Genomic DNA, 15,956 nt, shown 5'->3' on the forward strand with positions numbered 1-15,956 from the left:
GCTTAAAAGTTATTTTAGCGCAGAGTTTTTTGGGCGCAGAAAGCTTTTAAGCTCTCTGCTTTGCTTATCAGGCTCTGCAGTGCTCTCACAAGAGCATCCCAGGAGAAGAGCAAAACAAAGCAGTGTTTGTGGTCAAACCAAGTTCTCCCCTGCATTTTTTGTGGGGTGGGCAAGGCCTACTCATTGCATAGCTCTGGAAAGGTAAGCATGCTTGCACAATGGTTCCAGGGAGGTGGGTGGTTTGAGTATACATGCTTCCCCCCATATGTTTTACCCCAGGAATGGAACCTCTGCACAAGACACGGTCAGACTGTACTGCTGCTGTATGAGTAATTGCTGTGTTTGCACATCAAGTAAACTAGAGCTCTCAAACTGTGTATGGCATTAAACTGAAGATGAATTTGCACAAAACTTTCTGCCGCAACTGGTATGAAATTTAGGGACAACAACAGACGTTTCATCCCATCTCTTTAATTTTGTATAGTGACCCTGAGTTTCAATTGTTAGCATAAAAACAGGAAAGGTATATGCGGTACAGAGAGTGTTAAACCAGTAGACAGATTGGTCCCACCTCTTGTGCAGCATCTTTAAATAGTCCTTACAGTGGTGCCCCGCTAGACAAAAATAATTTGTTCTACGAGTGTCTTTGTAGAGCAAATTTTTCGTCTAGCAAAGCAGCAATGCAGAGCGGAGGTTTTCGCGCCAATTTTTTTTTTTCATCTTGCAAGGCAGCCCCATTGACTTTTTCATCTTGCGAGGCAGCCTTCCGCTAGCGAATGCCGTTCGTCTAGCGAGTTTTTCGTCTAGCGGGCCACCACTGTATTATCAAACTTATGCATGTTGAAATCTTATGCCTGCCCTGTTACATTTTAACTGTGTTCCAGCTAAAGCAGCATTCACTTTGTGCATCAGAAAATATTAAGATGTTCCTTGATATAGGGGAGGGGGCAGGAATTTCTTTTTACTTCAGATTGCTGCCAGGACTAGGCAAATACCTTTTCTGTGCTGATACTGCCATATGGGGGCAGTGAAAATAAGCTGCCAGACTGACATAATAGCTGCCTTGACTTCATAGAGCATTTCACATGTCAAGTTGATGAGTGAGTAACCCATACAGACATGGCAGTATGTCAGGAGGAATTTAAACATCTGAGATATTTCCTTAGCAGAGGTATGCAAGTGTTTTCTGCAGCCTGCCTTTGCTGTGGCAATTCTTAATCACAGGAAAATAATCTGCTATGCTGCTCTGCCTAATTGTGAATACACAGCACAGCATAGCTTCAAGGGTTTTGAGCACATGATTTGCAGTGTGACTGGAGCTGAAAGGTTTTATACAACTTTAATGGGGCATTGCAGAAAACTGATCAAATTAAGAAACTCCTTCCAGCATTTTAATCTGCACATTTTAATGATCCAGAGTTTAATACAAAATCATAAGGTGATACTAATGAATTTAAATACTACAAGTAAAAAGTAAGTCTGAGTAACTCTTACCTATTACGAACCAGTGAAGCAACATAAATCCACACTGAAAGAATGTTTTTAGGGTATGCATGAACATACACAGCTAATGCAAACTCTATGTTTGGAACATCAATGCTATGAACTCCAGTACTATATACCGCCTCCACTAAAGGTGTAACTTCTGAAAATGCCATGTGGATAGGAAATCCTGACACCTGCAAGTAAGAGGGGAAAATTTAAAAATTTCCTGAAGTTTGTCAATTTACCCACAATACCACCTCTGGACTCAGTTGGCCACTAAGAAAATGAAATACAGTCGTACCTTGGAAGTTGAACGGAATCCATTCCGGAAGTCCGTTCGACTTCCAAAATGTTTGACTTCCAAGGCGTGGCTTCTGATTGGTTGCAGGAGCATCCTGCAGCTAATCGGAAGCTGCACCGGATGTTCAGCTTATGAAAATCATTCGAAAACCGGAACAATCACTTCCGGTTTTTGATCATTCAGGAGCCAAAACGTTCGAGTTTACAGCTGTTCAGCTCCCAGAGTTCCACTGTAGATGTTATGATGAATGAAATGATGCTATATACATCCTGCAATTATGGGCCAGCCCTTCCACTTAAGGCAGGCATGGCCAAACGTGGCCCTCCAGATCTTTTGGGACTACACCTCCCATCATCCCTAGCTAACGGGGCCAGGTCAGGGATGATGGGAATTGTAGTCCCAAAACATATGGAGGGCCAAGTTTGGCCATGTCTGACTTAAGGTAAATTGAATCTCTTGGCTCAAGATGACTGGGAGAACAACAAATCAACTGCATGCCTTCCTTCTGACCGCTCTCCCCTGTTGACTGGGGTATCTTGACAGCTAGCTTTCTCTTAGATTGAAGCATTACACTTCTGTGCTTGTCATCGTAGTACAATAGCAGGTAGCACTTTCCCCCTGCCCAGGTTGACCACCCATGCTGATGCCCTCTCTCCCAGCAATAAAAACTTGTTAAGCTTTGGAAAATTTAAGAGACAAATTTCTAGACCACTTTCAACATGACCCAACAAATAAGACGGCAAAATGCTTTCACTGTATCACAAGCTAGAATGGAGAGATTTCCTCATGCACATGGAGCGAATTACTGCTAAGCCCCAATACAAGCATCATCCTGGGGGGAGGGAGGGAGGGAGGGAAGCACCATCCTATAATCCCAGTAATATTACTAAACTCCCAGTTCCCTAGGGGCCATTATTCTATACATTACCCTGTAATCTCCTAGTTGCTTCTGTAATTCCGCCTGATGGTCATCCTCTACATCTTTGCCTTGATTTTTTTCCAGCAGAGGTAAGAAGTGTCGGAGAGTAGAGGTACAGTATCTGTTCCAACGTGTCAAGTGTCTTGGCCTCCATCCCATGATTTTTTCTTTCAGTATCTTCTCAAGTCTGCATTTTAATATGTTTTAAAAGTTGCATTTGAAATTTTGCTGCTCCAGTGCAACTGTGGTTTCACAAACACACTAGAGATCTTTAGAATTCCATAATTACAGCCAGATTTGAAATGCCACAGGCATTCCGTATTTCAATGACTTCTTCACAACATGCTTACGTAAGAAACTGAGGTGGCAAACCTACTTCTCAAGCATCATTTTAGATTGGAAGAGGACCAAGTCTTACATTATTGAATGCTCCTCCGGTAAAATAACCTACATTTAAAAAATAGATGCTTGGGATAAATGTTCTAAGCTCTTTTGACTTACTAGTTTTCTTCTGCTATTTGTTAGAACAAAGGATGTTATGGAATGTCAAACGTGGAGAGGGCCAAGCTAAATATATTGCAAGGTAACCAAAATGGCTACATAATAAAGTAGTCCAAGTCACTAGAATTCTCTAGATCCCTTTATAAAGTATTGAGCTTAAAAGAGCTATGAATCAAATAATTGCACAGAACCACCAAGTATTTCATATCCAATAGGAACTGACATTTGCTGGCATTCATTTTTCTTGAGAGTGTGTGTATGGAGGTGCTGGGCTGCCCAGATAACAAGACCCCCCCACCCTCGGCCTTGCTGATGCGGTCCAAAGGAAAGCAGAGCAATACGTATGGCACCAGCTGGGTTGCAGGAGCCACTGGAAGGAGGCATACAAGGTGCTATCCAACCATCTTAGGGACTCCACTCTGGATTTGTGTAGGGTTTACTCCTAGACTTTTCTTCTCCCAAAGGTATCTTGCAAGGCAGTGGGTTTAGAGTAAGTTTTTTTCTCCTAGATGGGCTACCTTTCTAGGTTGATGAGCCCCATCTGTCCTCCCCTCTACTTCCCTCTACAGCACATGCAGAAACCTTCTTGAACATTGGACCCACTATTGGTTTCATCCATGCCATCTGCCAGAGTCTGTCTTTGCATGCAGGGGAAGCCCCTAACTCACCCAAGGGTTTGAGACCCATCAGTTACCTCACCTGGTTTAGCTGGCCTGTTGAAGCCATTCCCAGGATGTGACCACTGTCGCATGCTGACAGCTTCTAGGAACCACAGGTGAGAGCTGAGTGCAGGGTGGGGACCAAAGGTGGACAAACTACCCCAGAAGAAGCATGATCTGTCCCCCCACCAGAGGTACTGCCTCTCCTCTTAAAACACCATACACTTGACATCTGATGTACGTCATGGTTAAATGCAGTTGCAAAACACATTCAATAGACATGGGTACCTGTTCTGTAGTTCTAGGGCAGCTGTCTTGTCCACCCGTTGATAGACTAGTTTGTCAGGCTAACAAAATATGAAGGGGTAAGGTATAATTTGGTATTTACATAATGTGAAATATGCAATCTTGCTTTTAAGATGTACTGGGATATACTGATAATTCAACCCACCCACTCTGCCACCCACAAGACCTGGAGAATTGTACCTGTGGTAGGCACCTTAAAGTGGGCACTCTTACAGCAAGCAGGGAATCTACAAACATGCACAAGAACCCCAGAGAGACCCTGTAGCCAGAGTTTTTTGTCTTCAGCCAACTTGCAGTTCTCTTGATTCTCAGTACTGTACTAAAAGCTGAGCTTCAGATTGTTTCCCTACTCCCTCCCATTAGCTGGATAATGTTTCCAAATTCTGGTGGACATTAGACTCCAAACTTAGGAGAGAGATTCCCAACTCCCTGATTATCTGGAATAATTTGTATATAGTAAGAAGTGGGCAATGCAAATACAGCAACTAAAGTTGTTCTCTGGATACTTATCTGGATACTACAAAATATTACCTCATCTCCTTGTTGCAAAATCATCTCAATGTTAACCTAGGCTTAAGCATCTGTATACTATAATAAGCATTTTGCAATGCTATTTGAAACTTTCTGATTTTCCATGCTTACGAATAAGGTAGGAATGCAGTCTTAATTGGTATCCAGTTTGTGGAACAAACCACATGCAAATGTTTTCAGCAAGCAAAATTCATTATTGCATTTCCTAAAATAGTAAAACAAGTTTTAACTCTCATTTTGTTAAAGTTCTTTAACGTATCTGTCCTATAATCTCTCCCTTAAGGTCAAAACAATTTCAGATACAGATGAAATGATGCAGGTATTATGATGCAGCCCTATAAAATTTAAAATCCTAATACCTGCACACTGGAGAGACCAGGAAATGGTAAACTTCGTGAAAAAAAGGGTTTCCAGAATTTTGGTTTGCTGACATCGAAGTTTATTCTTAGTGGAGAATCATATTGTTGAATATTGAACCAAACCTGAAAGAGAACTTTTTTAGTTAAGTGGTACCCCGCAAAACGAATGCCTCGCACAACGAAAAACTCGCAAGATGAAAGGGTTTTGCGATTTTTTGGTTGACCCGCAAGACGAATTTCGCTATGGTCGTGCTTCGCAAGACGAAGCATTCGTCTTGCGCAGTACCACTGTAAGAAGAACCCTCCCGCTTGCGCTGGCCCTCCCTGCTTGCTGCTCACTAACGATCGCCCTCCCCGCGCTCCCCGATCGCACACCCGACACCCGGCTTCCTCCTGCTCGCCTTCCCCGCGCTCCCCATCGCCCTCCCCACGCCTGGATCCTCCCGTTCTGGATCCCCGCGCTCCCCGATCGCACACCTGACACCCGGCTTCCTCCCGTTCGCGCTCCCCCATCGCACACCCGACACCCGGCTTCCTCCTGCTCGCCTTCCCCGCGCTCCCCATCGCCCTCCCCACGCCTGGATCCTCCCGTTCGCGCTCCCCGCGCTCCCCGATCGCACACCCGACATCCGGCTTCCTCCTGCTCGCCCTGCCCGCGCTCCCCATCGCCCTCCCCACGCCTGGATCCTCCCGTTCGTGCTCCCCGCGCTCCCCGATCGCACACCTGACACCCGGCTTCCTCCCGTTCGCGCTCCCCCATCGCACACCTGACACCCGGCTTCCTCCTGCTCGCCCTCCCCACGCTCCCCATCGCACTCCCCACACCCGGCTTCCTCCCGCCACCGCCGCTCACTACAGTACTGTAAGTAACCGCTCTCCCCGCTCGCTTTCCCGACACCCGGCCCCGATTGGTTTTTTCCTATAGGAACGCATTAATTAAGTTTCAATGCATTCCTATGGGAAACCGTGCTTCACAAGACGAAATTTCCGCAAGACGAAAAGACTTGCGGAACGAATTAATTTCGTCTTGCGAGGCACCACTGTACTTTCTTCATCTTAACCATAAATCAGTCCTAATTCTGCCCTCTGTTTGAGTTAACTTTGATTCATGGAAGAGCCAGTGGAATTTCCCCCCACTCTCTTTGAACAGCTGGCCTCCGGGTCTGGAGAGCAATCCTGGCCTAAATGAATTGAATGGTCTGACTCAATATAAGGCAGCTTCATAAGTTCAAAGAATGGCAGATAGCGAGATGTGAATTACTTACATTGTCACAGGAAATGAGGCAGCCCACACTCTGCAAGGGGCAGAAAGCATCATACTGTCCATAAAAACGGCCACAACTTGGATTCCAGATCACATACTGATTCTGTTCCCAAGTTAGCACATATGCTGTTGGTCCCTGGAAATAATTGTCAAGTTCCTTAAAACCTTGCTTCTGCAATGCAGAATATATTTACATTTTACATGCATTTCCTCCCCCTCAGAACTTAGTAGTGGGTGCAGCTGATGTATGTGATATAAGTTTCAGCTGATTTTCTCTGCACTAGCCTCTGTGAAGGCTACCCAGCACACACTTTGGGGCTTATATCTGCAATTCATACCCTGAAAAAATATTATTCTTGCTAAGCCGCTAAACAGGATGAACTATTTTCCCATTTTGCACAGTGAAGAATTCCATGTAACTGGAAACCTGTTTACTCCATTGCCAACAGAGGTTTGTCCAACGAAACAATACTATTTTACATATTTTGTATCCCGTCCTTTGGTATTAATGAATTCTGTCCAATGCCAAGATCAGGACTTTCCAATTACTCACAGGCTTGCAGTTTCACACTGCCTTGGCAAGGGCTGCTAAGTGTTGCATACAGTAAAATCTAGGAGATTCTGCAATGTATGGATTCCTGTAACAGGCTGCATGCACCAAGCTTTCAAGTTTTTAAAAATTAAGTTTTTCTTTAGCAGGCCTATTAAGATTTAAGGGTTTTAACTTGCGAGGGTGGAGACAGCTTGCAAGGCGGCTGTTGTAAGTATAATGGATAAGGCTCTTAGCTACTGACCAATAATTCCTTGTTTTGAATTATTTCCCCTTTCCTGAACTCACAAGATGGCTTTAGGCAACTCATCTCTCTTAGCCTCAGCACACACATCCCTGAAACAGGAGATAAGTATCATCTTCCTCCTATGAGGGTGTATTTGAGAACTACAAGAAGATAATAAATGTGAGGTGCTTTGAACACCTGAGAGGACCATGTGCGTATCTTCAACTCTAGGCAAATATACATATTCTGTGGGGGAATTTGTAGGGCTGAGCACACACAGTAAATTTGCCATGTAACTTAGACCATGCAGAAAATAGCAAACAGTACACGTTGACCTTAAGACTTTAAGACTCTATTAGCTGAAGAAGAATCACCGAAACGGGGCCTTGTCCTGGCACATTAATTTCACCTGGTATATAAACTTTAAGAAATAAATCTTTTCATAAGAGACTTGAATCATCATTGTGGCCTGAGTTCTTGTTTTTCTACTATTTTCTGCATGTAACTTAGACCAGCATTAGGAAGCAGGTGGAGACATCTCTATCTTATTATGGGTCCTTGCAAATACCCTAGTCTAGCACAACCAGGTATTTGATCCATGCAATACCATTCAATTCCATTTGAAGAAGATTAAGTTGCAACCACTAGTTTTTTATTGATAACAATATCAAAACCAGAGTTTTGCTTGCATCACGCCTTTGCTCAACGGAATTGCTTTAAAAGTTTGACTGCAATATAAATCTGACCATTATTTGTGACGCAATTCATTCAGTGTGTGTACTGCATTCTCAGGCATGTGGAAGTTTGTTGGAGCATAAATAAATTACTGACTTACCTCAGGAATAGCACTTCCAATTAAAAGCCAGGCCTTTTTGCCTAGAGCAAGAAAATAATTGCACAAGAGTACAGCATGCTCTTCTTCATCTCCAGCCAAAAGATCAAGGAATTGCTAATGAATGCAAGCAAACAAGTTGCATTAACAATATAGCCAATGTTTCTAGTTTATCTGCACTGTTCAGGAATCTTCCATGAAGTATGGCTCTGTTTGTCTGGAAATATGTTTATGTCCCCAAAGATTTTGGCTCAATTGAAACTAGAATTCAAGAAGCTGAACTGTGATTTTACATAATGTCTGACTTGGCAAACCATTGCTCCAAACTCCATTCATTTTGAATGGTTAATTTATGAACCATGAAAGGCATATGAAAACTATGTAAAAATAAATATCTTTTTCTTCCTCCAGCCTTTAGCTTTAAGCTAAATGGCAAGATGAAGAAAAACATTTTCTTATTAAAAAGATACACACCATCTTTCTAGTTCACAAATGAACCAAACAACTAGAAACAAAAGCAGACAAGGAACTTTTGAGGTTAATGAGGTGCATGCAATGTCCCTGTCTCCTACAATTCAGAGTTCTGTGGAGGTGTACTGTAAAAACAGACTGGATAAAGTCTCTCAGGTGTCTGTGGAAAGAACCCCCACCTGCAGTTTGGATATGGAACTTCACCATAATAATGACAGGATTTGGGATCTATTTATATTTAAGGCATTAGATTCCAGTTCTGACCTAAGAGCATTTCTGGCATAAAGAACCCAGAACCATTTAAAGAGGATTCATTGCCTCAGCAATTAGCTCTTCATTCTATCTAATCTGGACCTTGAACTGTGCATTCTAGGCACACATAGCAGCCGAAGGATAGTTCTGTAGTAAAAAATATCATAATGAACTCAAAAAGGTCAACCCCACAGAATTTAAAAATCAATTATCAATTTTTCCTCCCCCAAATTTTAATTCTTGTAGGTTAAAACACACATTTATTGGTTCTGTTCTGAGACTCTACTACAACAATAGACGATAGCAGACATTAAGAAGAACTCTACACATGTGGTGGGGGTGTAAATATGTACATTTTTTTTGGCAAAGGGTTTTAAAGCAGATAACAGGAATCACTGGGTTAAAGCTGACCAAAAGGCGAGAGGTAGCATTATTATCAATTTACGATGGGGTAGAAGGCTCATAGGCTATGAAGGACTTGCTCACAAATTTATTGACAGCTGTACGTATTATTATAGCTAGGAAGTGGAAAGGGCAACCGGAAATAAAATGGAAGAATGGTATAAAGAGGTGTGAGATATAGCTATTCATGATAAGTTAACATGTTGCCATTAAGGTAAAACAGGGAATATGCAGGAGAAATGATTTTGAGGAGATATGGAGGGTGTTTGTTGAATTTGTACTGTTAAAACGGAAAAGGGCCAAACCATCGCAAGAGATGTTAAAATTTTGAGAGGTTGGATAGTTACAATGGAATGGTCTTGGGGGTGGGGTGCACATTTTCATTCTTTTTTAAAAAAAATTCCCCCCCCATTTAGTTCTTACCATATCACAGTATTACAATTGTGTGAATAAAAATAGATCAACCTTCTTTTAACCTTCTAACAAAACATTCAACATACATATCTCCAAACACTTTTACTTATTTATCACCCTCCCCCCCCCCCGTGACTTCCCTCCACCCATGTTTGGCATTATTAGCTTTTTTACGGTATCCTTTACATTGTGTTTGAACGGTATATTATTGCTATTAACCTTAATATCTCATCTCTATTTCCTTCTAACTTTGTGGATCTCAGTCGAAACATATCAGGACATCACTTTTGGAACATCGTTTTAACATATATTCATCAACACATACCCATTCTTTCTTTAAATTTCGATTACTTTGTAGTCTGATTGCCGCCGTCAATTTGGCCAATTCAATAAATTTGCACATTTTCATTCTTATTTATTTATGATTATTACTTTGTAAATAAGTAAGGAAATAAATAAAAAACTCTAAGCCTTTAACTTACATCTGATGTACTCCACAAGTCACAGATTCCAGCAAATGACACGCTGTCAGGTAAGAAAGGAATCAAGGCAACATAGCGGGCCACCAACTCCTATACATAAACAAGCAGAGGACACTCCATCAGTCTGGTGCTGTAGCTGCTGCTGCTGCCAATGAAACCCAGAGCCTAACGGACTTTATCACGGCAACCACCAAACTCTTAGACACATATACACACTTACTGGATTGTGTGAGGATTCCTAGCCTGTTTTCTGACCCATCACTGAAAACATATTCCTTTATCGCATGAGAAACACTTACTGACGTTTCTTGGGGATTGTCGGCATGAACCCGCAGGAGCTCGTCTGGTGGGTTCAGAGGTTTGATGTAGCGAGTGATGAAGACTGTTTTCCCATTGATGTCAATTACAGTAGTCAGGCACGGGCGACTTGGAAACTTGAGCGCACATTCAGCTTGGTACCTCTCAGCTGCTTGGAGAAGTTGTTCATCTTCCTGGGTGTCGAACTTGGGGGGAAAACAAGTAAAGTGCATGTGATTTTGCTTATGAATTCTCCCCACCACCACCACCACATCCCCGCATTCATGAATAGGAGGACAACTATGTCCTCCATTCAAGTACAAGAAGAAAGTAACACACTGTGATTTTGGTATGTTGTCTAGATGGAGCCTTCAAGGTTTTTGTGTGCAACTTTCATGTCTCTCAAAATACCATATCATACCAGGAAGTACAGTATTACCAGTCACAATGAAAACACTGTAATATCTAATTAGTTCTGGTGTTAGGTGGTCAGGAATAAACTGATAGAACAGCTGATAGGGAGTGGGTGCTGTAATTCTAGATAAAGAATGGGCATACATCCTCTGTACAGAAAAAGGAAGGAAATGTATATTTAACTATCATAATGAAACAACATAATATTTATCTGGCCAGACATCTAAAAAGGTACCAGTACTGATGCTTTTCTAGATTCCCATTAAAATAAATACCAATTTACACTTTTAAAATTTTCCAAACAGCAAAAAATGAATCTATGGTACACACAAAACATGAATTGTCCAGAGACATTTCTATGACTGACTTTCACTGCAACATGGTGGCCATGGTGGGTGGAGCACTCAGAATTTCATCCCTCCTATCTTTCTTCTAGCTGGCTCCTAAACTTTGCAGAAATGTTTGCACCTTTGGTTTAAAAACAGTTTCTTACAGATTATTTGGCAACAACTGTTGCTCAGAGTGAACCCATTGAAATGAATGGCCCCAACTTAGTCATGTCAATTAATTTCAGTGGGTTTACTCTGAGTAAAACTGCCACCCATCATTTTTAGTACAACAATTAAACACATAGGAATTTGCACAATATTAATTCGCACCTTATAGACAACATACTACATTAACAAAAAATTGTTAGGCCATGGACACATGAAACAATTCTAACAGATCATCCCCACTGTAAAATAAGAAGTATGAACATTTTGTACCTTCTTAAGCATTTCATTCATCTACAAAGATTCAGGAAGGTAAGCAAGAAAAGAGACAAAGGTGGGAACAATTAAAAAAAATATGCAACAACATGAAAGACTATCAGAGTTAAGCAGCTGAGAACATACAGGCACACATCCAATTATTTTGTATTAGTGGAAAGCTTTGAAGTAATAATAGGGATGGGGAGAGGTTTAGGTATTCTGCATGGTCTCCATGATATGACACAGCATGGATTGTGCTTGCATAATCTAGAGGGAAGAGACCTTCTGGAAATTTCTGGAAACTATGCGGATAGAAGATTTAAATCAGATAGAAGATTTAAAGAGAGAATAATCACGTTAAAAGAACTGATGCAAGAAAGAAGTTAACACCCACCGCCCCCTGCAAAATATATTCTATTCTCATCTTACCAACTTAAGGCACAACAAATAGCTGATCTGTGAAATTTCTTACCTGAATTGTTCACTCTGAGTTATTTACTATGTTTAATAGCGCTGTCTAGCTAGCATTTTGATAGTGACTGTCTTCCAACATTCAGACTGAAATTTTGGTTCTAGCTACTACTTTTAAAAAGGTTGGTAGTATAGCTTTTGCTGCAACTCCAGAGTATATGGTACATCCTTTCCTTTCTAACTCTTAAGAGTCTGGATTCTGTCTTGAAGGAAACTAGCTAACATAGTTTCTGAAAGAGAACAAATGAGGTCAGTGGAATCTAAGGAGCTTCTTTTGTTGCTTACATTACTTTGTACAGGGCCACATATATATGAAAGCATTTATGCATGCGTGCTAACAAACTGCCATTGATGTCGAGAGGAGAGCTAAGCTGAGCTCATCTCCTATGCTTGGCTTGCAGAGACTCCCAGTCAGCTACTCAGGGGCGTCGTTGGGGAGGGGCGGTAGGGGCGGTACGCCCCCAGTGACAGGGTGATAAGCGGCGGGTGGGGGTGAGAAGCGGCGGCCCCTCCCACGCGCCGCCGCTCCCTCCGTCACCCCGGGAGCAGCAGCTGCTGCTCCCGGGGTGACCGGTGGTGCGTGGGGAGTGGCAGGAGGGGCCGCCGCTTGTCACCTCCAAGCACCGCCGCTCGCTCCGTCGCCGTGGGAGAAGCAGCGCACAGTGTGTGCGGTGCTGCTGCTCCCGGGGCGACAGAACGAACGGCGGCCGAAAGAGAAAGCAGGCAGGGAAGCAAAGCCGGCGCTTAAACGCGCCGCTTTGCTTCCTTTTTTCCTCCCCTTTCGGCTTCTTTCAGTGCCGAAAGGGGAGGAAAAAAGGAAGCAAAGCGGCGCGTTTATGCGCCGGCTTTGCTCCCCCCCCCTTCCCTTTCGGCTTCTTTCAGTGCCGAAAGGGGAGGAAAAAAGGAAGCAAAGCGGCGCGTTTATGCGCCGGCTTTGCTTCCCCCCCCTTCCCTTTCGGCTTCTTTCAGTGCCGAAAGGGGAGGAAAAAAGGAAGCAAAGCGGCGCGTTTATGCGCCGGCTTTGCTTCCCCCCCCTTCCCTTTCGGCTTCTTTCACTGCCGAAAGGGGAGGAAAAAAGGAAGCAAAGCGGCGCGTTTATGCGCCGGCTTTGCTTCCCCCCCTTCCCTTTCGGCTTCTTTCAGTGCCGAAAGGGGAGGAAAAAAGGAAGCAAAGCGGCGCGTTGCTTCCTTTTTTCCTCCCCTTTCGGCGCTGAAAGAAGCCGAAAGGGAAGGGGGGGAGCAAAGCGGGCGCTCTCAAGCGCCTGCTATGTTCCTTTTTTCCCCCGGGGGCGTGGCATCGCGCTGTGAATGTGCGCCATGACGTCATGACGCACGCACGCGTCACGATGCCCCGCCCCCAGGGGTGCCTCTTGGCTTCCCGCCCCGGGCGGCCAAGGGGCTAGGAACGCCCCTGCAGCTACTCTCTCTAGGACTGCATGCTGTCAGACCTCTGTAAAGAGAGGAAGTAGGAGCCCACCATGTCCCACCTTACAGCACACCTGAGAGCCTGTAAGGAACAGCAGTGCCAGAATTGTGGCAATGGCAATTATTTATTTCAAACAATAGCACTGCCACAGTTAATTAATGCATTTGGTCAATCAAATCACCTTATTTATTGCTAATCAGGTTTCCACTCAGTCTAGTTCTGTAAGTGATGTATTTCCTACTTTTTTTACTGCCACTTGCCCTTGCACATGCTTACAGTCTATTAAAATAAGTGTATACACATTGGCTCAGAAAACAAGTCACTCCAGCAGGAACTCACAGGTCATTTATATGACTTCTGGCTCCACTATCTTTGGTCAAGCTCAGCAGTTAAGGGGTAAGTGAACTATGCCGTAGATTTTAAAAACATGCCCAGAAGTAAAACGTGAAGAGATTTACCTTTTCGCGAACTGATTCTCCAGGAATGAGCTGGGGTTCAATGGTAATAAACAGCGATAGATAGGATCCTTCACTCAGATTTCGAATGGAATCATAGGCTCTTTCAATTCCAAGATTTTTCCCCTTACTGTATCCAAGAAGAACTGGAGGAATATCTACCTTAAACGTACCATCTATCTACAAAAAAAAACAAAAACTCCATGTAACAATATGCAGTTGAGCATAAGCAGCCATGAATGGCAACGACATTATTTTATTAGTAATAAAAAGGATGCCTTATTTTGATATTTTTTTATTCACCGCACGAGGCTCCAAAAACGTTAATGCTCCTCTGCCAGTTCATGTTTACTTACCCTTGCTTGAAAATATACGGTTGTAAACGGAATCCGAACAGAACCAAGCCAGTGCTTCTCGACACGCGTATGAACTCCGCCGCATTCTCTTTCACGATCATCCTAAGGAAAGTCACAAAAATCTTGACAAATTCTTCCAGAAATAAAGTGGCTCCTTCCCCATGCCTCTCCTTTTCCAACATGGCTATTCGGCATTATTTCCCCCATTAAAGTGAGGAGGAGATTTTGGGTGTGTGTGTGTGTGGGGGAGATGAATTATAAAAACTTTTGCAATGTTAAAATACGAGATGGCTCTGGGTTTTACTGAAACTGCTTTAAGCAGTGCCCTGGCTCCTCGCTGCGTTCCCTGAAACAGAAGACTTTCACAAACCGTGCTGCATCATGATGCAAAAGTGTTCTTGGGTAGAAAATATTCCCACCCTTATAGCACCAAACCACACACACACACACACACACACACACACACCACGAGAGACCAAACAGAACAGAGCACTTCTTTTTACTTCACACTAGCCCAGGCATAGGCAAATTTGGCCCTCCAAATGTTTTGGGACTACAATTCCCATCATCCCTGACCATCATCCCTGTTAGCTAGGGATGATGGGAGTTGTAGTCCCAAAATATCTGGAGGGCCGAGTTTGCCTATGCCTGCCTAGCCGTTTAAATGGCAACACCTCTTTGCAAGATCCTTTGCATTTATAATCAAAAGCTAAAACGTTGCAGTTTAGTTGCCCTTTGCTGAAGCCCAGTGTGTTTTTAGACACTGAACCTAAGTCATTCAGAAGTCAAAATCACTGAGCAATACTTCCAGGTAAGTTTGCTCTGGATAATAATCATGCCACACACAAATAGCCCTTGTCATTAAGGCAGCTAAGGCCTGCTCCTTTGCAAGCTGCCGGCCTTCATTTTTTAATAGCAAAATGTCTTATAGAAAATTAAAATAGGCACCTTTAGGTTTACGCCAGAAAATATTTGAGTTTATACTGAAACCTCTGTATCTGGTCTAAAGGGTGGGGGTGGGATTTGTCAAAAGCAGTGTTCCATCAGCCTACATAATGCAAGTGTTGCGTAACCTCATCTGCAGTGAGAAGTGCATGCAAATTGTATCGCACTGCCACAGTGAGACTGAACCAGATTTAGAGACTAATGCTTGGCTACCAAGACCGCCCAACATTTGTTGGCTTCTGGGTTACAGACGCTGCGTTCTCCATTTTGGCTCAGCCCTGATCTCTTGCCCCATCTCTGCCAGAGACCAGTGCTTGACAGTTCAGCCCACAAAAGCTGATATGGGCCGGGCACAAGGAGCCAGCTGGTGAATCCTGGAGGCTTTCCATCGCTGGACTCCATTCGGGCAAACATGTCAGGCTCCCGCAGCCTGGCTCTTTATGCCTTGACCTCCTTATTATGCATACACAGTCAACCTAATTCTTGAGATGCTTTGTTTACCTCTAGGACATCGTACAATACTTCATCAAAAATGTTGATGAAGATATCATCCTTCACTGACTGCAAGCTGGAGGTGCTGTAGTCACCATTAGGGGCTCTGCAACATTATAAAAAAAATGAGAGAAATGTCTGAAATAAAAACTTTGTACAATTTGCAATCATACATATATAGTTCCAGTTTATGTGCATCTTCCCTCTCACTCCTCCCTGCTTCCTCCACCACCTCTTTCCTTCAGTTCAGTTTATTTATTTGGTATACAGACCATAAGCATCAGATATAATGTATGAGTATCAAGGCAACCAAGACAAAGAAAGAATATATATATATATATATATATATATATATGCAAGCAAAATGTGGCTTTTCAAACAAAAGTATAACAAAA

The 15,956-nt window shown here is 43.1% G+C and overlaps 1 protein-coding gene across 1 annotated transcript in view; it reads right to left on the bottom strand.

Moving 5' to 3' along the window:
* Nucleotides 1-1,369: 1,369 nt before the first annotated feature.
* CC2D2A (coiled-coil and C2 domain containing 2A) overlaps nt 1,370-15,956 on the bottom strand; it is a 51,781-nt gene continuing 37,194 nt past the window's right edge. Inside the window, exons 25-35 of the mRNA XM_033160039.1 lie at nt 15,571-15,667; nt 14,125-14,226; nt 13,772-13,948; nt 10,254-10,457; nt 9,955-10,044; nt 7,937-8,050; nt 6,327-6,461; nt 5,062-5,184; nt 4,154-4,212; nt 2,715-2,892; nt 1,370-1,679 (exon numbers count right to left, since the gene is read on the bottom strand). Of these exons, the coding sequence (XP_033015930.1) occupies nt 1,491-1,679; nt 2,715-2,892; nt 4,154-4,212; nt 5,062-5,184; nt 6,327-6,461; nt 7,937-8,050; nt 9,955-10,044; nt 10,254-10,457; nt 13,772-13,948; nt 14,125-14,226; nt 15,571-15,667 (1,468 nt within the window). The 3' untranslated portion in view covers nt 1,370-1,490. The remainder of the gene's footprint in view (nt 1,680-2,714; nt 2,893-4,153; nt 4,213-5,061; nt 5,185-6,326; nt 6,462-7,936; nt 8,051-9,954; nt 10,045-10,253; nt 10,458-13,771; nt 13,949-14,124; nt 14,227-15,570; nt 15,668-15,956) is intronic.

Source organism: Lacerta agilis, chromosome 9, assembly GCF_009819535.1.
Source record: "Lacerta agilis isolate rLacAgi1 chromosome 9, rLacAgi1.pri, whole genome shotgun sequence".
NCBI classification, from domain to species: domain Eukaryota; kingdom Metazoa; phylum Chordata; class Lepidosauria; order Squamata; family Lacertidae; genus Lacerta; species Lacerta agilis.